This window comes from Stegostoma tigrinum, chromosome 39, assembly GCF_030684315.1.
Source record: "Stegostoma tigrinum isolate sSteTig4 chromosome 39, sSteTig4.hap1, whole genome shotgun sequence".
In the NCBI taxonomy this organism is placed as follows: Eukaryota; Metazoa; Chordata; class Chondrichthyes; order Orectolobiformes; family Stegostomatidae; genus Stegostoma; species Stegostoma tigrinum.
Window position 1 is genome coordinate 16,869,005 of NC_081392.1, and position 22,464 is coordinate 16,891,468.

The window sequence follows — 22,464 nt, forward strand, 5'->3', positions numbered from 1 at the left end:
CAATGACGACTTCAACATACCTAAAGTTGGCGAATCTACCACCATTGCAGGCAAAGCATTCCTTTCCTTTACTACTCTGAGTAAAGAAACTACCTCTGACATCTGTCCTATATCTTTCACCCCTCAATTTAAAGCTATGCCCCCTCGTGCTCGCCGTCACCATCCTAGGAAAAAGGCTCTCCCTATCCAACCCTCTGATTATTTTATATGTTTCAATTAAGTCACCTCTCAACGTTCTTCTCTCCATCGAAAACAGCCTCAAGTTCCTCAGCCTTTCCTTGTAAGACCTTCCCTCCATACCAGGCAACATCCTAGTAAATCTCCTCTGCACCCTTTCCAATGCTTCCACATCCTTCTTATAATGCGGTGACCAGAACTGTACGCAATACTCCAAGTGCGGCCGCACCAGAGTTTTGTACAGCTGCAACATGGCCTCATGGCTCCGGAACTCGATCCCTCTATTAATAAAAGCTAAAACACTGTATATGCCTTCTTAACAGCCCTGTTAACCTGGGTGGCATTTACCCTAAGCCAAAGGTCTACCTAACGTCCACCCCTACCTTGATGTGCAGGGTTACAGGCAGTACGAGCGTTCCAAGTGAAATGCCCATTTGGAGAGCCCAGAGCAGATGTAAAGGGCCAAATAACTTCCGGCACTGTAACAATTCTGTACTTCATCAGTTGTTTTAGGGTTGGAAACTTACCATTCTTACTCAGTTTGAGCTTCAATGTGACTCCAGTCCACACTGTTCTGAGGAAGAGTCACCAGACCCCAAACATTAACTCTGATTTTTTTTCTCTTCACAGCTGCTGCCAGACCTACTGAGCTTTTCCAGCAACTTCTATTTTTATTCCTGTAACCAACTTGGTTGACTCTTGACTACCTCTGAAGTCAAGGAGGTCTACAGCTTAAGAAAAGGCCGTCCAGCATATCGTATCCTTGCCAGTTAAAAACCATGTAAACTATTCTAATCACATTTTCCAGCACCTGGTCCTGAGCATGACAAAGGCCTTTCTCAGGACATTAGGGAATGAGTAAATAACTGCAGCCCCAAGAATAAATATCAAAGCAGAGAGGTGTTTATTATACTAACGTGTCAGCCTGGATCAGTGCTTCATATCACCAGAAAATCACGGCCCAACTCCTTGGGATTTAAACATATGATCCGGATTAACACTTCAGTGCGGACCTGATCGACAGCCGCATTGTCTGATGTGTTATTGTTAAACTGAGGCTCCATCAACCTTTTCGGATGGACGTTAAAGGTCCCAGTGCGCTATTAAATGAAGGGGAATGCTTTTCAATTTCTGCATTGCCGATATATATATTCCGCAACACCTCTATAACAGGTGAAGGGGTCGTTATCAAAGTGTTGGGGGCGTGTTTGTTATTTGCAAACTGCCTGCTTTTCTAATTCTACTGTATTGATGGTAAGGAAAATCTTGATTTTGGAAAATCGAGTTCGCCTCCCCTCCCTTTAAAAGTTTAAAAGACACTTCAACAGTCAACACACTACAGTTTGTTTCCATTGTTGAATTTTATCCGTTTATTGTTTGCCTACGCCAGTGTCTCCAAGTCAGTCTTAGCGTTTTAGTTGTAAACACTTCGAGCGGACGCACAGATCTCATACGAGGCAAAAATACAATTACTAAAGCTGCTGTTACAATGTTGTGTTTCTAAGCTGGGCCTAGTACAACCCGCACAAATTTTTTTTTGCAAGCCGCCGAGCATCTTCCAAGTGTAAATGCTCACCGCAGCTTCCCGCTGCTAATGGCTCAATCTCACACCTTTTTCATTCGTGTTTCCTCTTCCCATCTGGACTCCCCAGTGAGTCCCTTTTGTTAACGGTTAAAAATCTCACATCCTGTTGTCTTGTGTCAGACGAATTTTAACATCGTTAGATGTCATTATTGCACAGTGAGGGCTAGCAATTAGCGTGGGGAGACATCCCATAATAATAACGCCCCGCTCTTGTGTGTAGACCAAACATAACTTTACAGTTAGTTGCTGTGAACTTTCTCTAACCCTACAGTAATACTATCTCAATTCACTACATTGAGTTAAAATCACGGTCGCAAAGACCATCCTTTTGGGCCTCAATGGTCTACTTGACCTCTTTTATAACTTCACTGGCAGATTGATTGGGTAATTAATTTCACTGAATTAACTCAGCAGCCAAAGCTAACGTTTTAGGATCATTGGTTGGAGCCTGCTGCAGCAGCCGGTGGAATTTAGTAAATAATTCTGGGACAAAAAAAAATGCCAGTGATGGTAAGAGGTACTGCTGTTTGTTGTAAAAACGCACCTGGTTCCTAAAAATCCTTTAGAGAAAGAAATCTTCCCTGCAATGAAGTCGATTCTGAAATGACCTCACAAGTCATTCAGTCCAAGGGCAATTAGGAATGGACGACCAACGCTGGCTTGTTAGCCACATCCACATCCCTTGAGTTTCAAATTCGCCTACTCTTTTAAATAAGTCCTAGGCTAAATTAATAATATGTTTGTCAGTTAGATATCACCACTTAGAGGCAGCACTTGGGTTCTGGTTGAAGAACCCCATCCACTACAAGTTGATATTGATCAACAGCTTTGAGGGGTCAAATGGTCTACCTCTGCATCTGGGAAATTTTTTTTCATCTAGTAATATTCTTTTTAGATCAAATGGCAACTGTCTTATGTGTTTCTAGTATTTCAGCTGAAAACCTATTGCCATATCAGGTGTGAAACTAGTGATTCAGCAATACAACTCAGGGTCTAAGTGATCTGGATACAATATTATAAATACCAGGTGCCACGATTTCTTTATTACAAGAATAGACTTTATTCAGAAACAAAATATCTGAAGGTACAGACGACAAAAAGCTTCTCATTCCCTTCTGTGCAATCATTCCAAAGAGGAAAATGAAACACAAACAATACATTGGAATTTCATATTCACATACCAACTGTGCAGGAAGGAAATATTTTATTTTGAGGCAATGGGGAATCTGATAACTGAACATACTCCACTATATTTTTGCAGACCATGGTCTTTCCACATTGTGCCTTGGTGGTAGATGCCCCAAGTTTCAGCGCATCCCTCAATGTGCAGTCCTGGACCTTGGAATTTGCCAGTCTGCAATACTCGGTCTGGGTCAACTCATTGCACTGGAAGACCAACAAGTTTCAGGCAGACCCAAAGAGCATTTTTCACTGGGTTGATGGTCCTCCAGGCACAGTTGATGTTTGCCTTGGTGTGTGTGTGCCGGCGAACAAGCTGCGCAGCACAGAGTCCTGCATCACAGAGCTGCTTGGGATGAACCTTGACAGAAACCACTGCATCTCTCTCCAGACCTTTGCAAAGACACATTCCAGAAGGAGCTGTCTCTTGGCCAGCACAGCCACTTCAGGGCCAACATGCAGTGTTGTAGATAGTTTAGGTGTACATGAAGGATCTGATGGGCAGTGCCTTTCTTGTCATCAGCCAAGCAATGTCTTGTGGCTGTTAGAAAGTACTGGCAATGAGGCACTCCACCAAATGACTTTGACAGTTTGCTCAGGGAACCACACAATAGGATGAACCCTCTCTTTAACTTACAAATTTGTCTTTTGTTCGGTACAATGTACATTATCTTCATCTGGTTAAGAAATCCTTTAGTATAATGTGAAATTCTAAGATAAAAACCATTTTTCATTAAACGGAAGAACAATATTCTTTTGAAAGAAGTGGTACAACAGAACCCTTTAGGAATATTTATGGAACCTAGGTTGGAAAAGACTGATCATTGAGTCACTGGGAAAGAAATTGCGGCACACATAATTAACAACAAAGTAGTGGCAGGAATAGCTGTTTCCAAAAATATGCGAAAACTGGCTACAAAAAGAATACAACATGTCCACCTGTCTTATTTATATGTCCAGTTCTGGAATGCACTGCTTTCAGAATCCTAGCAAAGTCCAAATGGATTGTTTCGTTTGTCTCTTGAACTAAGCTATTATTTGTACATTATCACAAATTATTTCACAAGATGACTCAATATTTTTCCCACCCATACTTTAGCCTGCCAAGGCCATAAACTTCAATGTAGAATGTCCTCCCTAAATCTCTCCACCTCTCTCCCTCCCTCTCCCATAAGAAATGCTCCTTAAAGCTTAACTCTTTGAAAAACATTTTAGTCAGCTTAAACTACCCTTGCCTCGTCGAATATTGCCAGATTACATCTTGGGAATTATTATGGCATTCATGGTTCTATATAGAAAGAAAAATAGCATACATTTAGTGTAGGGATAGTAAGAACTGTCGATGCTGGAGTCAGAGATAACACCATGTGGAGCTGGAGGAACAAAGTAATCCACGCAGCATCAGAGGAGCAGGAAGCTGATGTTTCTGATTGGGATCCTTCTGGGGCTGACCAAAACATCAACTTTCCTGCTCCTCTGATGCTGCCTGGCCTGATGTGTTCCACACTACACATTTAATTTAGAGTCTTGTAATAATCTCAGGATTTAAGAGTCACTGAGTCACACAAAATGGAATCAGACCCTTTGGGCCAACTCATATGAGCAGACCAGATATCTCAATCTGGTCTAGTTCCATTTGCCAGCATTTGGCCCATATCCCTGTAAACCCTTCTTATTCATGTACGCAGCCAGATGCCTTTTAAATGTTGTAATTGCACCAGCCTCCACCACTTCCTCTGGCAGCTCATTCCATTCACGCACCACCATCTGCATGAAAAAGATGCCCCTTGGTTCCCTTTTAAACCTTTCCCCTCTTACCTTGAACCTATGCCCCTCTAGTTTTGGACTCCCCCACCCTGGGGAAAAGACCTTGGCTACACACCCTATCCATGTTCCACATGATTTTATAAACCTCTATAACGTCACCCCTCAGCCTCCAATGCTCCAAGAAAAAAAATGCCCCAGTCTATTCAGCCTCTCCCTATAACTCCCTATTTGCAGAGCAGTAAAGTAATTACTGTAAAGGCCAGCACTGGTCTTGCTTTGACTAACTCCTCAAGAATGAAACCGAAGGGACACAGGTAAGTGGTGGATTATGTGTCTGGGTCCCAGAGCAGCAAAATGTGGGACTGGGATCTGCAAAATAAGCTAGGGCACTCCTATTCTCCCTTTTCTTTGCAATTCTGGCCTGTCTCTAAATAAACTTGACTTTTTGGGGAGTGTGGGTGGGAGTGGGAGTGGGAGTGGGGGTAAGGGGCAGGGGGTAGAGAGAGAGAGAGAGACGATCAACCAGCTTGATCATCATGCCTCAGACAGATGAGCTGAACTGGGACATATGTCTGGTGCTCAGTTCATAGGGTTGGGGGGCGCATACTCTTTGGCTGCTGATTCCCACTGCAATCAGTATGGTCCCCAGTCAATCACTGAAAGGTTACAGTCGACTCTAATGGATGTAGAGATTCATAGGGTTGTTATAGAATGGAAAAATACAATGCAGTCTGTACAAGAATGTCACAACAAACCAAGCACCATACCTACAAAATCAAAGCTTACATACTGTGTTTGAAAATTTCAGGAAAGAAAGGTTTCAATGATGAAAAGCTTAGTCGTATGTTTGCTAATGTGTGACAGTATATACATGTGCTGAATGACAGAGAATTTTGAAATGAATCAAGTCTTGTGGTTTGCACTGAGTGTATTCATTGTTGTGCAGAAATGAAGATTTGATGCCCCTAATTGCTTTTAGATTAGGCGTCTTCTCTTTAAATACACAAATACTGTATGAACAATAGCTGATCACAGTTTGAAATGTCTGATCTGACTGATAAATATGAATACACAGGAGATCCCTAGATAAGTGCCACGGGACACAGTCTGGAAGAGAGCAGTCATATAGAAAACCAACCTTCAGGTGAAAAGAATATAAACCCAGTGAGACATTTCACAATTCAGGATCGCAAGGGAACAGCCTCATCTATTGTTGGAAGTGGACATTTGGAGGGACATTGCACACCAGATTCTGATGTTTGCCAGCAATTTCAGTATTGACAGCATTCTGTCCAGCAAGGACACCAAATGTCCTTCAGGTCAACTCCTGTGGCAGTGTTGCCCACTTCTCCTCCGCTCTGCAAATGGCTTTCTGCCCAGCTGGCACAATTTTGGTTATTCTGGACTTCAATCAGCTCAACAATCAGCACCAGCTGATGGTTTCTCAGGACATGAAGACTTTTACTGTGGACGCATGGAAAAGCAATCATGCTGTTCAAATTGGGTCCACCAGCCCCCTCCGCATTACTGTTTGAGACGCACAGGTAAAAACAATGTGATTTTGGACTGTGTAACGCAGTAACTTAATTCTATGTTGAAGGTATTTAGATTTTGATCTAATGAGTTGTAACAGATTTTGTGTGTTATTATTGGAGAGGAGATTGAAACTGCCCTCTATCTCATTGGTATTCCACATGGGTGGGTTAGTTTAAATTACCCCAATTTTCTTTCCAACCCGAAACCAAGGTTACACAGACCTAACTGCTGCTCTCAGTATAGCAGCCTTCACCCCCTACAAGACAAGACAGTGAACGTCAGCATGCTTCACAACTGTGTAGCCCTCCTGCAGTGTTAAAGCATGCTGAGGCTTAATAACTAGAAAGAGGAGCTTTAGTCTCTATCAAGGTTTTTGGAGGCAAATTACAGTAGCTGAGGTGTATTAACTGAGGTTAGGTCAGATAGTGAACCAGGGATTTACTTGGTCTGTTCCACGTGGTATCCAATCAAGGGCATTTAAGGAGGAAGTTTGCAAATAATGCTCAGACTGTCATAGTTCCCTTTTTTAATTTCAAAAACATACTTTATTCATACAAATATCTTTATATACTTAGTCACTGAAGCAGTGTGGTTCTGTACCGTAGCATATGAAGAAACAAAATATTGGAGTTTTATTTTATCCAACTGGCAAACCCAAAGGCATTTCACAGTTCCCAGCTTCATTTACTAGTTTCAAATCAGATGTTGTTGTCCAAATTCAAACCACAGTTCATGACCCAGTCCCATTTGAACACACTTTCCAATGCTGCTTGTTTAATTTGCATCAAATGAAATGGTTTAATTGTCAGCTCCCAAATTCAAAAAAAATTATTTCTAAAACCCTACTCACAATAAGGAAAACATCCAAAATAGTGCTCTGTGAAGTTCAATCAATGTTATTATATGAAAAACACAGGTAGGCTGTGTGTGCACAAGATTCCATGAACTTCAAAATAGAAAATGATCAGATCAAATCAAATGATCAAATCATCCAGCTCCACACTTTGTTATCAAATGATCAGATGTTGTGTGTTTTGGATGCTGTTAGTTGGGGGTGGGGGGGGACACACAGGGACCTCTCTGTACTGTTCCTCACACAGTGCTTTTAATTCTCAGCAGGTAAAACCCACTGCCTAGCCACCACCTTCTATCCTTTCACTGGCCATTGCTTGAGGCTGAGCTGGATTGTTTACCTATTCTGAAAAAAAGCCTTACGTGGCTCAGCTAATTTTATTTCATAACAATCCTGTGAAGAGTCTTGGGACAGTATATCAAATTAGAGGTGTTTGTTTGTAAAATGTCCCTGTCCAGGTATGCCACAGCTGGGTCTTCACTTGCTGAGCCAGGTTCAGAAGAAGAGACGGAGACACAGAACAGTCTTCACAGAGAGGCAGCTTGAGGAATTGGAAAACCTCTTCAATGAGACCAGCTACCCAGACAGCAGCACCAGGGAGTCCCTGGCCAGGACCACCCACCTCTCTGAAGAAACAATCAAGGTACAAAACCTCCAGTTAAAGGGTGTGTAACCTACAGGAAACAGCAATTGTAGTCAGTGTTTAAATTGTTGGACACAGTCAAGTCAGTGTTTAGAACAGGCTAATTAGCTGCCTGTTTTTGACTTCAATGACCAATTTCGTCGCCCCCACCCACAGGTTTCTTAAAGCAGTGATTGGGTCTCCCCTTCCATTCAAATTTAGGCATGACCCACTTCCCTCACCTTTGATGGTTTGCATTGCCCTGCTTTGCATTTAAATCAATCATTTGGAAAATGCAGGTGATTTACTGGCAATAGTTAAAAGGTGAAAAAATACTATGGGTGATTTGGTGATGGGAAAGAAAACTACCACTTGTGTGTCAGAGCACGTCAGGATTTAGAAAAAAATTAAAGCAGTGATTGGTACATGAAAAAAGTAAAGCTGTGATTGGGGTTTCTTGTGGTGCAGTGAGTTGCCCCTACCCCCGAGCCAGGAGGCCCATATTTAAGTCCTACCTGCTCCAGAGGTGTATAGGAACATCACTGAACAGGTTGATCTGGAACGTGTTAAAGCAAGGTTGTTGTAGGTATTTTCTAATCAACTTGTGCAGAGATGTTCTTCTATACCTCCAGAGCAGGTGGGACTTGAAACCAGGCCTTCCTGACTCGGAGATAGGGACATTACAACAGCCCCCTTGTGACTGTTGTGTACCAATATTCTAAATTAAGATAACATAAAACTTGTTGTCCGTAAGAAAGGATTAACTATACAAAGGTAAACACAGTTTTAACACATTATAATCTGGTTAGACTAATTATCAGCCTACTTTCCAATGACTTCTGTTGAACATCTACATTTGTAGATATTGAGGGAGAACATGATTGGAATCAGTTGTGGAAAAATAGACTGGATACACTTAATGTACATGAAAAATGACCTTTTTGTGGTGAATGTAAGGGATAGACATAGCAGGAGCTGAGAGCTGAATGATTACAGGTAAATAGGATAGCTAAGAGAATGGAAAAAGTATTACCTTTCTAGAGTAGACCAAGGGCTGATAGATTCAAACTGAAAGGTAAACTTAGGGCAGACATCAGGAAACTTCTTTGTACGCAAAATAGAGTAGTGGAAGAGAAAATCCTGGCATTGATTAAGGAACAATTGTTTACATCAATGGGGGAGGCACAGAGGTGTGGAGCAATAGATTGTTTCTAGCTGGATGAATTTAGATGAGCTGAATGGCCTCTGCATCTGTTACTGTCCTATCTCACATGAAGAGCCAGGTCATGGTTGCTCTCATCCTGAACAAAACAAACAACAAAGGTATCGATTCCTAAAAAGTTTGGGTTTAGAGATTAATATAGTTTTTTATTATAGTCAGGATGTGAGCAAATTTACAGTAAACTTTGAGACAATAGCTAAATGATGTGCTGGATCTGCTGTTTGGAGATGAGTTTGAACCAATCAACTGAAGTCGCGATCTGAAGGTGCCGGTACTGGACTGGGGTGGACAACGTCAGAGATCAGACAACACTAGGTTAGAGTTCAACAGGTTTATTTGAAAACACATGCATTTGGAATGTTGCCCCCTTAGACTTCAGAAACGCTCCTCAAGCTTGTTATTTCAAATAAACCTGTTGGACTATAATGTGGTGTTGTCTGATTTCTGAGCTAAAGTTGCTAATCCACCTCCTCTCCACCTATCTTCTTTTCTCTCCATCTTCAGTCCGCCTCCCCCTCTCTATTCCAGAACCCTCACCCCATCCCCCTCTCCGATGAAAGGTCTAGGCCTGAAATGTCAGCTTTTGTGCCCCTGAGATGCTGCTGGGCCTGCTGTGTTCATCCAGCCTCACATTTTATTATCTTGGATTCTCCAGCATCTGCAGTTCCCATTATCACTAATCCAATAAGGCATGTTTTAAATGTGTGCTTTAACACTGCCTGGTCAATTTAGCTTGCAGTTTAATGACTACATTCCCCATCCTGTCCCCTGCCATTGGCCCTTTTGTTCCTTTAGTTATTTTAATCGGACTGTTCAGACATAATATTGCACAATTCAAGGTTAGAGAACTGGAACCTGGATCACCTAGCCCAGAGATAAGATGCTACTACTGCATCAAAAAGATCCTTTTTAACATCTTACTTGAAGTAAAACAATGTTTTGGAAGAATAGAGAAAGGCACCAATAGCATGCAGTTTTACAGTGGACTGATAATTAACTGGTATCTCAGTGAGAAATGATTTCTTCCCACCTTCTTTTATTCCTGTTTTCAATTCCGTGGCCTCACAACCTCCTACCTCTGCAATCTCCTTCAGCTCAGAAACACTCTAAGATTTCTGCACTTCTCTAATTCTGGCCTCTTCAAAATCCCCAGTTTGAATTGCTCCAGCGTAGAACTTAAGCACTGGGATTCCCTCCCTAAATCTCTCTAGTTCACTTTCCACCTTTTAAGATGTGGAGATACTGGTGTTGGACTATGGTGGACAAGGTCAGAAGTCACACTTGACAAAGGGACACTGCTCCGAAAGGTGATTTCAAATAAACCTGTTTGGCTCTGACCTGGTGTCATGTGACTTCTGACCTTTTTAGATAGCATTAAATCCTAACTCTTTAACAGCATTTTCAGTTGTCTGCTGTAATCTTGCAAAATGTGATCCTTGTGATGCTCTGTGAGATGCTTTATTGTGTTAAAGACACCCTTCAAAAGTACAAATGGTTACTGTGTCCTTATCTGTAACTCTCATCATATTCACACAGGTCTGGTTCAAAAACCGTCGGGCAAAGATGAGGAAAGAAAAGACGTCTCTCTCGGAGCAGTTGGACAGTTCCAGTGAGTGCAACAGCACAGACACAGTAGACAAATGCCCTAAACAGTTACTGGACATCAACATCAATTCATGACAGCCGAGCACAGAGGGACTACTATTATACACATGCAGAAATACCACTGTATTCTCAACCTGATGCAGACTTCTTCACACCTTAGGAATGCAACATGTAAAAAAAAGACATTTGTATACAAATCTATAAATGATGGTGAGCATTCAGCAGAACCATATCTTGCCTTTACCATCTACCTCTGACTAACTCCCAATTTTGTCTGAAAGTAGCTTTGCACCGTGAAATTGCCCTCTTGTTCTAATTTCATAGCTTAATTTTAAGTAGTCTTACCTATTTTGTACCATTAATTCACATCTGTCTGGAAACCCACGTTAATCACCTCATTTAAGGCTCAAACTCTCCTTTGAGGGTAGATTCAGTTCAATTTTGTAGAATAACGGATTAATCTCCTTGAATCTAGAGAGTGAGTAAAGCTATAAAGTGTAGGAAAAAACCCAAGATCTTTCTAATCTCCGCTAACTAATCAAACTAAATTCTAGTCCTGGAAGTCATTACTGTATATTTACATGTGAATATTTAATTTTATTGTCTTTGTTTGGCCAGTCTCCAATACTTGAGACTCCCTTTGTCACTACACTACTGTTTTATCAATAGTTATATTCCCTAGAAATTTTCTGTTAATGGTCCTCTGACACTTAAAAATATTTCAGTGACAGTGGCTGTTTGTCCATCTCCTTGTACTTAAGGAGAGTGATTTGGCCTGTGGCGATCAGCCTCTGCAGAGACCAGGGGAGTGCTGAAAGCACCCCATAATTCTTCACAGCTCTAGCAGATTCTGAAAAGATTCTAATATTTATATAAACTTTTCTGCAGAGCCCCATGGAAGCTGGAATTAGTTTGTGATCCATGTACTTTGGTACATGGCATTGCAATGATAAGTTCTGAGGCTTCAAATTCATTTAAACATCTTTATTTTGCAGCTGGTTGTACAATCTCACAAATCCTGTACAGACTGATAGATAATACAATTCCAGAGCAGAAACAGAAAATGTAGTTTTTAAACATATTTCTACAGGAAAACTCTTCAAGTGATATAATGTGTACAGAGGCAGGAATATCTTGAATTTGTTCCTTCTTTACATTTTCATGAACATGAGTGAATTTTGTCTTGATTAAAAGCAGAAATTACTTGAGAAATCCAACATGTTTGGCAGCATCTGTAGAGAGAAAGTGGAGCTAACGTTTTGAGTCCAGTTCACTGGACTCACAATGTTAACTGCTTTCTCTCTAAAGATGTTGCCACACCTGAGTTTCTCCAGAAATTTCTGTTTCGTTTCAGATTTTTAGCATCTATAGTTCATTGTTGTATTTTGTCTTGAATAATTCATGCACTTTTTCTTCTCCTTCCACTGCTGTTTCTTTCTTTCCCTGCTGAAGGCATCATCAATGACTTCTCCCTCTAGTACTCACCCAAGTGACAAGCATAGCAGATTACATTCTTAGCTTATCTGATTTCAAGAGCTGTAATGTTCTCTCCAGCTCCTACTACCAAACTTACACAACTAAAATGTAAGAATAACAGATAGAAAGAGAGGTTAATTTTCCCCTGGGGCCACAAGAACTAACGATTGAGGCTCTAAAATTACCTTGGAGATTAGAAAACTTTACAAAGCCCACACAGCGTCTGTGGCCAAACTATCAAGGCAAGAACCCATCTCTTCCCTCTGTAAACTCCTGGAAGAGGAGGAACCAAGTAAGAAATAATAAATGGCCAATTTGGGGAAAACAAATTCTAGTGAATTCTTTCTTCCCGAGAACACACAGCTCCAGACGAGACGAGGCATCACCTACTGATCACACACACCTTATGCAACACCAGATGACCTTCCAATCGCAGCTTTCAAAGCAAATCCAATTATGTTAATGACTTAATGATGGCGGTTGGACAGTAGGAGGGAATTGATTATCCTGACTTCTGGCATCTTAACTTCCTCTTTCCTTCTTTTATATTGACATATTTCCCCTTCTTATCCAACTCAAATAACCCACCCCATTAGCAAAATGTACTCCCTTCATCACCTCAACCACATGAAATCCATGGAGATGAATTTCATCTTGGACAACAGCTAGTTAACTGCTCATTCACACTCGAGCCTGTTTAAACCCACCCCATTTACACAGCTCTGTATTTGTGGTCTTCTTCTATTTTGTTTCCCGTCAACTTCGGGATGTTGGGTAGACTATAAAGGGAGACTGAATTACTCTTATCCACACCGCACTGTGTCACAGAGGGGGAATGGCCAAACCCCTCTAATACTTACTAAAACAGCCAGAGAAGCTCACCTTTCCTCTTGTAATCTTTTAAAAGAGTGGCTATAAAGAAAATCCATGATCTCAAACTTTACAATTATAAAAAACAATTTATTTACTTAACCCTAACAACAAACAAATTAACAGGATTGCTAACAAACTGACAATTCCCCCAGACTACTAACTACTCCCTAACTGATCTAAATTCCACCAGAATGCTGTTCAAATAAACACAAGTCCCACTTACATAAACCCAATTAACTAGACAACAATAAATTTAAATTTAATCTCTCCAAGTTCACACAATGTTTCTTCTGTCGACCTTGAGTCACAAATGTCTTTCGGCTGGTAGGGATGTTCTCTTCCTTAATTTCTTCAGTGAAGACTTTGAGCTAAAATACTGTGGTACCTTTTTAAGAGAGGTGAATTTTTTTTGTGAAAGCCAGGTTTGTATCTCAGATGGTGGACTTACTTTCGCTCCAGCTGAAGTTTGGCTCTCCCCTCAGATGGCAGTTGGCTCTCTCCGGTTTTTCCAAATGCCCTCAACTTTATATAACGCACGTTGACCCATCAATGTCTAAAAAAATGATTGGTTTCAGGTTGTCAACACCATCAGATTTAAGGTCGATTGGCTTTTGGTATCTAGGTGCTTGTTTTAAATTCAAACTTGTCTTCAAAACAAGCCTGAGGGTTTCTATTCACACAGCTAATGGATGCATGTTACAATTTTAGAACTGTCTGTACTATTTCCCAGCTGCTTACAGACACCTTCTGTTTAACTCTACGCTTAAAAGCATTTCAACTCTCAAAATAACCACACATTTTAGCTTCCTGCCCTCCAATTCACAAATACTCTACCCAACTTCGTAACAACTGCCACCTGAAGAAATTTTACCCCCATGGTTTTCTAATGGAAAATAAACCCAATAATTTTGGTGACACATTCTGAATTTGGATATTAATACCACCCTACCCTGCGAAGGGACCGTATATACTAATAGTTTTCTCAATGCCTTAAATTTGTTCCTAAATATCTTCATATTTCTCTATTCTTTTAAGATATTCCTTACAATCACCGTCTTTGATCAATCTTTTTGGTCATCTATCATAGTAACTCTTTTTGTCATTGTATCAAAGTTTTTGTTTGATGATATTCCTATTAAGCACCTTGGGAAATTATATCACATTAAAAATGCTACACAAGTGAAAGTTATTGTTAGTTTACTATCTTACAGGTTTTGCCATTCGTCTGATTTCTCCACAGTATCTTTGTAAAGTCAGTCTTTAACATTTTGCATATCTTCACTCTCGACCACCCCATTCGCTACCTCACCCCTCCATCTCATCCAACCAGGTGTCCTTCTGCTGCCTGTGGAAAATAACCTTGTATGGTTCACAAATACCTGGAATTACTGTCACCTAAATGTATTTCAACAAGAGTGTCCACTCTAGGAGCTTGTGTATTAACTACATCAAAAGTTTTCAAAAGAGCTTGAGTCGCAAATGAGCAGAAGAAAGTAGCAAATGAAAAAGGTAAGCCCAAAGTATATTTCCACTCATGGCACTTAAGTCAGGAGGCTTCCGGATAGAAGACGAGCCTGGTGGAAAAAATTCAAACTGATTCAAATAACAAGCTCTTTATTGGAGTTATTGATAATTATTGTGAACATATGCATCATCCCAAGCAATGATCTTCCATCAAAGCATTGGAAAGGATTTCAAGGATTTAAAGTACAGGTCCTCTGTGAAGGTGGTGGGGAATTGGCATCTTGAATTACAAAACATCATCATGGCCATTCATGGTAAAATGCACATAGAAATATGTTTATTTAAGCAACATCATAAATACATGCCCGGAGCAACAGATCATTCAGAAATACTTGGTCTCCACAGAAAGAGAATACGCATCAGTTAGGCAGGAACATGCAGTAACTCACAGGTCTGCGGACTTGAAGTTAATACAATAGAAGCAGAAAAACTCCAAGAAATAATAACGAGCAATGAAATAAAAAAGGGAAAACTTTTCTCTTTTGGTCTGCAAGAACAGCCACCCTTACCTGCCTTCAAATACCCATCTGGTTTGCATGGGCATCTTAATGCTTTACATATAGAAACTGCAAGAACACCATTCAAAGAGAGAATTATAAAGCGTATGTCCCACCGAGCAGGGTGGTGGCTACTTTCTCACTTGGTGATTCACCAAGTTATACCAGTCTGCAAGCTCACAGGTTTGCTTCCCAGCCTTGTATCCAGGAAGCTGATCTCAGCCAGGCCAATGTTTAACCTGTTATAATCAGCTTCAGTGTCCCCTTGCAATGAGAAACAGAGTGGATAAAACATGATCAGTAGCCACCAACTCCATCTGAAAATGTGCTTATATGAGCATTAGTCAGCAGTCTCATGGATAGCTGGGATTTATCCCCTGATCCCCAGGTGGAGTAACTGGAGTAATTCACTGACTAGCTCCCATATGAAGAATGCTCTTTTGAGAAAGGTATATAAGAGAAGAGCTCAGAAACAAAGAATCTTAATGCACAGAAGATCATTCACATTTGTGCTAGCACTTTGAAAGATGTGTCTAATTAATCCCACTCCTCCTTGAATTTTCTTTCCCTATATAGCTCAAAAAACATTCCCTTTCAAGTAAAAATCAGTGACTACTGTGCCTGGGCCTAGTAAGTAAATGACAACCCACTGTCTGGTCACTTTAAAGTCTCCAGTGAAATTGAAAGCAATGGACTGGCTGACTGACATGCTGCAAATTTATAGCCATTTCATGCTAACATGGCAAGGATTTCCAGTTTTGGCAAAACTGGAACAGCATCACATCAGGAAACACCTCTTGGAAACAGCACCCCTGTGAATTCTTAACAAGCTCGTATTATACTTGGGTAACCAGAAATTCTGATGTGAACTTCAAAAACGCAGCTCAGATAATGTGAGCATGTCACATTTGCAAGGAATGGGGTCAGTTTTCTGAAAACTTGACGGGATTGGAGAGGACCGATGGGGTATAGTGTAAGATAGATTGGGATTTATTACAGCTGGATAGGGACAGATGTGTAGACAAGGGATAGGTAATGGGCTAGTATTGGGGGATAGCAAGACTGGGGAAAAGATGTGATACAGAACAATTTGGATTTACATAAGTATCTTCAAATTATGCAACACAATGGTGAGGACAAAATTAGCTTTTATTAAAATAGACAAGCAACTGAATTTGTTAGTGATATTTCCAAACAACTCATTTAAAATTGTCTGCTCTAAAAATGTTCAAACACCTTTGACCCTGCTAATCAGCTCTGCTATAATCATATGCAGCAAAACCTAGTCAATAGCCAAGCCTGATTTGACAAGTGACATTCAAGCGAGATAAGTGTCAGGCAATATTTGTCTCCAACAAGTGAGGATTATTCCCCTTGATAATTACCATTGTCAAATACCGCACCATCAACATTCTGGGGTTTACTACTGACCAGAAACAGAATACTGTGGCCACAAGAGCAGGGCAGATGTGGACAATTCTAACCTCCAGACTCCCTATTGTCTATTTACCATCAAAAGACACAAACCTGAATAATCTCTACTTGCCAGATGTCCAAAACATTCAGAAACTCTACATAATTCAACACAAAGGAGCCCATTTGATTACCACTTACAAGACATATTGCACTAACTCAGTAAGCTCCTTTACAGCACCTTCTAAACCTGTGACCTCTACAACCTAGAAGAACATGGGCAGTAGATGCATAAGGACACCATCCCCTGCAAGTTCCCCTCCAAGTCACACACCATTCTGACTTGGAAATATATTGCTGTTCCTTCAACTGGTCTCAGGTCAAAACTCAAACTCCATTCCGAACAGCCTACCAACAGCACAGTGACAGCAGCAGTTCAAGGTAACAGCTCACCACCACCTTCTCAAGGGCAATTAGGAATGGACAACAAATGCTGGCCTTACTAATAATGCCTACATCATTTTTTGGGTTATGTCAGCTCTGTGTAGAGCACTTTATTTGTTACCGAGAAATCCGTTGTTGTTGCAATATGTGACCAGTCAGACACTTGCACGAACTTGGATTATGCATTCTTACTTCCAGCCCTACTATTGGTGACCATGCCTTTAGTTATCTGGACTGTAAGCTCTGGAATTCTGTTTCTAAACTCACTCTCTCCTCCCTGAAGATGTTCTTTAAAATTGACCTCTTTGACTAAGGATGTTAGAATTCCTCCTTGTTGTAGCTTGATATAAAATTTTAAATGCTGATAATTCTGATGAAATGCGTTTGGATATTTTTCATCCTTAAAGGTGCTATGTAAATGCAGATAGGTGTTATTTTGTGTTAACTGTGGATGGACAAAAAAGTATGAACAAAGTAATTCTGATTGTATTTTAATACTCCATAACTTCCACTAATATGATTACATGAGCTTACACAAGATTTTCTCTAGGCTGAATCAATTTTATAAGTTTCATAAAGATGGAGTGAAAAGTTAATTAATTAACCAACAGAGATTAGTCAGGAATGCTACTAGACTTCCCCTGGTGGATACAGAGGAGCAATGCAACATTGAGGCTGACTGTAGGAAACTTGTGGGGTTTTGAGTTAAGCAATTTGAGACTTGACAAAGATTAGAAACTTGCACTAAGCCTGTTTCTTTTGCTCGTGAGCGGTGAACATGGGAACTGTGGCAGAATCTGGTCTTGCTGCAGTGCCTCCCTTAACCAAACAGCCTTCCCGCTCATTGCCTAGCTTTTCATGAGAAAAGTGGTTGGAGGGGTGTGTCTGAAGGGAGGAAACAGGGGACAACATTTTTAACAGAGATTGCAAGAATTGCAGATGCTGGAATCAGAGATAACACAGCCTGCCTGGCCCACTGCATTCCTCCAGCTCCACATGACATTTTTATAGCCAATGTTAAGTGTAAGTATGAATGTAACGGAACAGCCAATTAGCACACAGCAAGCTCTATAATGACACCAAGATAAATGATAAAATCAGTATTAATGACTTAGCTGAGGTAATATCAGTAATAATTATAAAATTATATTTCAAATTATTATCAAGGGGTAACATCATGAGTGAAAGCACATAGCTGGAATAATTAACCAGACAACACTGATTCCCTTAATGCACAGCCACATGTGAACACTGTATCTTTTAATATGGTTTGACTTCACTGGAGAACTTCCAGAGATTAGACTCATAGCAGCACAGGAGGAGGAGCTGGCTATTCACCCCTTCGAACCTGTTTCACTTATTCAATAAATCAGGTGGCTGATCTTCCATCTCAACTTCATACTCCTGCTCTCTACCCATACTCCTTATGTATTTAATGTACAGCAGTCAGTGAGTTAGCCTTCACCACCTTCTATGCTGGAGAATTCCACAGATTCACCACTTGTTTTCAGTCCTGAATCGGCCTACTCTACATCTCAAAAAAGTAACCCTTGCTCTAACTCTTCCATCCATGGTCAGGTGAAACATCGTTCCTACATCCAGTTCATTCAGTCCTGCCTGAATTTTATATGTTTCAATGTGATCTGTGGTTTTGCTATAAAACTGAAGTTATTTGCGACAACTTTGAAAATGGAAGGGGGGAATCATGAGGGGAGAAAACTAGGTACAGGAAAGAGAGCAGGGAGGCTCAGGTGCAAAAAGGGGGCAGGAAAGGCAAAGGAAAGGGAAAGAAAGATAATGCAGTGAGGAGGGCGAAGTAAGGAGAGGGGCAATTAGAGAAGGGAGAGCTTATTGTGAACATGAGCACATTTTCAAGATCATTATTCTCAGGGACAAGACAAATTCCTCAAAATTTATGTTAATTAACATTAGAATCAAGGAGAGGAAAAAAAAATACAATTTTCAGCATATTTTAGAGGAATAAATCGAGCAATCATGTTACAAAAGACTTTTAACACCAAGCTCAATGTACTTAAAGCACATTTAACCAAAAACATCAGGAATTTCCAATGTTTCTCGCTACGCATCTGTTTGGTTGCTCAGCTCGTTCCGTTTGTTTCACCTTCCATCTTTCCACATTACTTTCTTTTCTTTAAAAGAGATTGCAATCCTGTAGCTGCCAAATTTACCAAGAAACACTCACTCTCTCGCAGATGTTAATACAAGACTTCTTTTTTACGGTGATTCGTACATTAAAGTAACAATTTCAGGGAGAAGGTGGCTTGTGTTTCCAGCTCCCACTTCACATTCACAGCAGCTTTGCTCTTTAGCTGTATGATCACTGCCTTTTGATAAATTTAAAACTAAACATGGAGCAGGATAAAGGAGAGGAGCATGACTGGGTTGAGGGAGACCAGTGCTTGGGGCCCTCACCTCCTCACTGCTGATGATGAAGTGCAGAAACCCATCTCTGATTTGGAGGAATTTCATTGATGATTGCTTCTTGTGATTCAGTGAAAACATGGAAATAAATCACAAGAGGCCATTATAGAGAAAACTCACTAAACTTTAAATGAGGCCCTCGGCTTCAGTGTAATTGAAATGTCAATTTCAGGTTCTATTATGCAAGATTCCTGGATCTCAACGACTTTTTTTCTAAGATCGCAGTTAGTCACTGGCACCCAGAAATCAATACCATCTTGCTGTAGGTGAAATATCTTTAAAAGTTTGTTTGGCAAAAGCTCCCACATGACAAGGTTTAGAAATGATATGAGGCAACCTTTTAAGAAAAAACACACACACTTAAAGATTTTAGATGTCTGGTTTCCAACTTCCAAAATGTTTGGCTGTCTCACCTAAACATCGGAGTCAGGCCTGACTACAAACGAGGCAACAGCTAGAGGTTACCTTTGTTCTCCCAGATCTTTCGTTTTATATTTTCTGATACACATGCTTTTTGCTCACTGTCAAACTTACAGAGGACGTTACACCAGATGTTTTCTGAAGTTGCATTTGGAGACTTTGACGTTTAGTGTTCTTGGTTAACCAGAAATCGGGACCCTACATTCACTTATAAGCTAAAACCTGGTTATCCAAAGTAGAACATTCCAATGAATTTCTCCTGACAGACAACAATCCCAAATCAGAGCAGGATGCTGCTGGGTTATGTGGTCAGCAGAGGAAGGAAGATCTCCTGCCTGATGATGTAGTGATTTTCCCTTTTCCGAATACCTTGAATCAGCTATAACCTATTGTTCCAATCGAGGTGAGGAAACCTTGTGTTGTGGATTGAGTAACTACCTCTGTATCAGCAGCAAGTGCAAACAGGTTGGGGAGGATCATGGATAAGATACAGCATGCAGCTCCCTCTTGTCCAACAATGTACCTCATTCCAACTTCAGAAGGACACTCATTGTACTGGCCATTCTCTAGCCAGTCCTCTAACAGCTCAGTACCAAGCCTGGAGCAGTTCTTGCTTGAAATACTTCACTCTGAGACCTAAACTGAGACCGACAAACCCATTTCACAAATAGTGCCAGCATCTATTGGTTGAAAGCTGAACATGAGGTGGAAAAGTTGGAAATAAAGAGATGAAATTCATCTTGAAATAACAGATAACACCCCTCCCACAAAGAAATATGCTGTAAATCAGATTCTACTCCGAGATGGCTGGAAAATATAAATTGGATTTAGGGCCTGAAAAGATTAGTGCAAATTAAACAATGCTGGCATCTGATGGCATTCAGTCTGAATAATAATGAGACAGTAATGCTTTCAGCCAAATAGAAGATGGATAACTTCAAGTGAAGTCTCCAATTAATCTTCATCCAATTTCAAATATTCAAGATAAAAGAAGAAATGAAATGTTTCCTGTGAAGCACAGGAAGATCCCAGATTCCAGCAGTCCTTTGCTCCCAGGTCTTGCCAAGTTGGCTGTCCTCATTCAGGGCTCAGTTTGAGAGCACTCATTCTTCCCAGCTCCAATGCCTGTGGGGAAAGCGAGGGAGGTGGGAAGGGTGGGTGTTGATGGAGATGGGGTAGATGCATTGCCGCTCACTAATATTACATGATACTTACCTAAAACAGCACAATGGGGGACTTGAGCAAGATCTAACTTAAGTTGTGATGCCTCTGGTAGTTAAATAGCCCGTCCCCACTCAATGTTGAGGCTTCCCTGTTAAACCAGACTTCGAGAGATGGGGAGATGAGAAAATGAAAAATGAATTATTGACAAGTTGTAATAAAAATTCATCGTACCTTCTCAAGCCCCTCTAAACAGTAGTGCAGATGTTAATCCTTCCTGAACTTTATTTTTGGTTTTTATTTGAACAGCATTTTATGTATTTATTCCCATCAGGCATTAACTGAAGCACTCAATAACTCATTCTTCCTGAGCAGTCTCATGGAATCCCAAATACAATTCACTTCCCTTAACGCTCCAAGATATAGCAAAACAGTTGAAACACCAACATGACATAAATTTCACCACACAGGGAAGTTCTCAGATTCTCAGTACCATGGTATAGGCCATTATTTTGACAGTAAACACAACCTTGGCTTTTATCAATCAAATAGACAGGAATCACAAACCATCTTCACGTTAATTTATATATATTTTTATATATATATATTTATCTTTCAATCAGTATCAAAGGAAAGGTCATCTCATCTATTTCAATTACTGTGGAATGCAGGGATATTTAATCAAGGTACAAGGCACTAGAATCAACTATGACTGCATCTGGCTGAACTAAGTATCTAAGATTGTGATCGGCAGTCTTTCTCCAAAGCACAAATAAAGAACCAAGTTGAGGAGGAAGAGTAGAGTCCAAGGAGGAGGGTGAGAAGGTTTTTTTTACGACTGCATTTCTGCTCTCAGCATCCAGGGGAACCAACAGCAGAAGAGTAATCTGGAATGAGAAGAGACAAGAGAGGGGAGGGAGTTGAGATAAGGATGTTCTGGAATACAAAGAGAAGCAAGGATTCAGAAAGGGGTATTCAGATGCAAGATAAAACAGAGGATAAGCTGAGTAAATCCCAGTCACCCATCCACCTTTTACCTGGCTGGCTGGTTGACATGTTTGAGAACAAATAATAAATTAGTGGCTTTATTTTGTTCTAGATTATTTCATCTTCAAGCATATTATTCAAATCTTTAAATTCACCAATTCCAAACTCCAGGCTCTGAATTATACTGCATAAGAGTTAAGGTACAGAATTCCTATTCCTAATACTTTTGTATGTTTTACATTGTCATTGATAATGACAGGAAAATTTCACAAAAAATTGGTTTTTGGTGATACTATTATAGTGCGTTTCTCTGGCTCTCTTGTGCCACTGGATAAAAACGGTTAGAGAATAAAGAAGAAAGGGGGAATTTCAGAAGCCTACAGGAATAACTCTCAGTTCTTTAGAGTTTGTTACTTCAAGCAGTGGGAGGAACACGTCATAAGGATTAGCCCGGGATCGTTCCAGCAATAGATTGTCATGGATAAACCGGAGAATTGGAAGACAGAAATCCACAATGAACAAACTAAAGGCCATTGGAATGTCAACAATGGATTGAAAAGCTTATGGCTCCTTAAGAGTGAAATCAACTTGACAATAACTAGCTACTCTCACATGGTCCTTTGCCTTGCATTTTGCCAGGAAGGTGCCAACTCACACTTGGCACAGATCTCAATGGTTTCT

The 22,464-nt window shown here is 40.5% G+C and overlaps 2 protein-coding genes across 7 annotated transcripts in view; one reads left to right on the plus strand and one right to left on the minus strand.

The window, feature by feature from the left end:
• The first annotated feature begins 1,350 nt into the window (after positions 1 to 1,350).
• On the plus strand, positions 1,351 to 14,089 carry LOC125447791 (homeobox protein goosecoid-like). The gene is made up of 4 exons (XM_048522515.2): positions 1,351 to 1,431; positions 5,784 to 6,252; positions 7,556 to 7,740; positions 10,478 to 14,089. Exons 2-4 carry the CDS (start codon positions 5,964 to 5,966, stop codon positions 10,619 to 10,621), a joined length of 618 nt encoding a protein of 205 aa, XP_048378472.1. The 5' UTR covers positions 1,351 to 1,431; positions 5,784 to 5,963; the 3' UTR covers positions 10,622 to 14,089.
• clip3 (CAP-GLY domain containing linker protein 3) overlaps positions 11,516 to 22,464 on the minus strand; it is a 59,914-nt gene continuing 48,965 nt past the window's right edge. For 5 of the 6 annotated variants that reach the window (XM_048522502.2, XM_048522500.2, XM_048522499.2 and 2 more), the window contains one exon: positions 13,467 to 21,683. In XM_048522502.2, the coding sequence (XP_048378459.1) occupies positions 21,629 to 21,683 (55 nt within the window). In that variant the 3' untranslated portion in view covers positions 13,467 to 21,628. The other variant, XM_048522505.2, reaches the window with a different exon arrangement.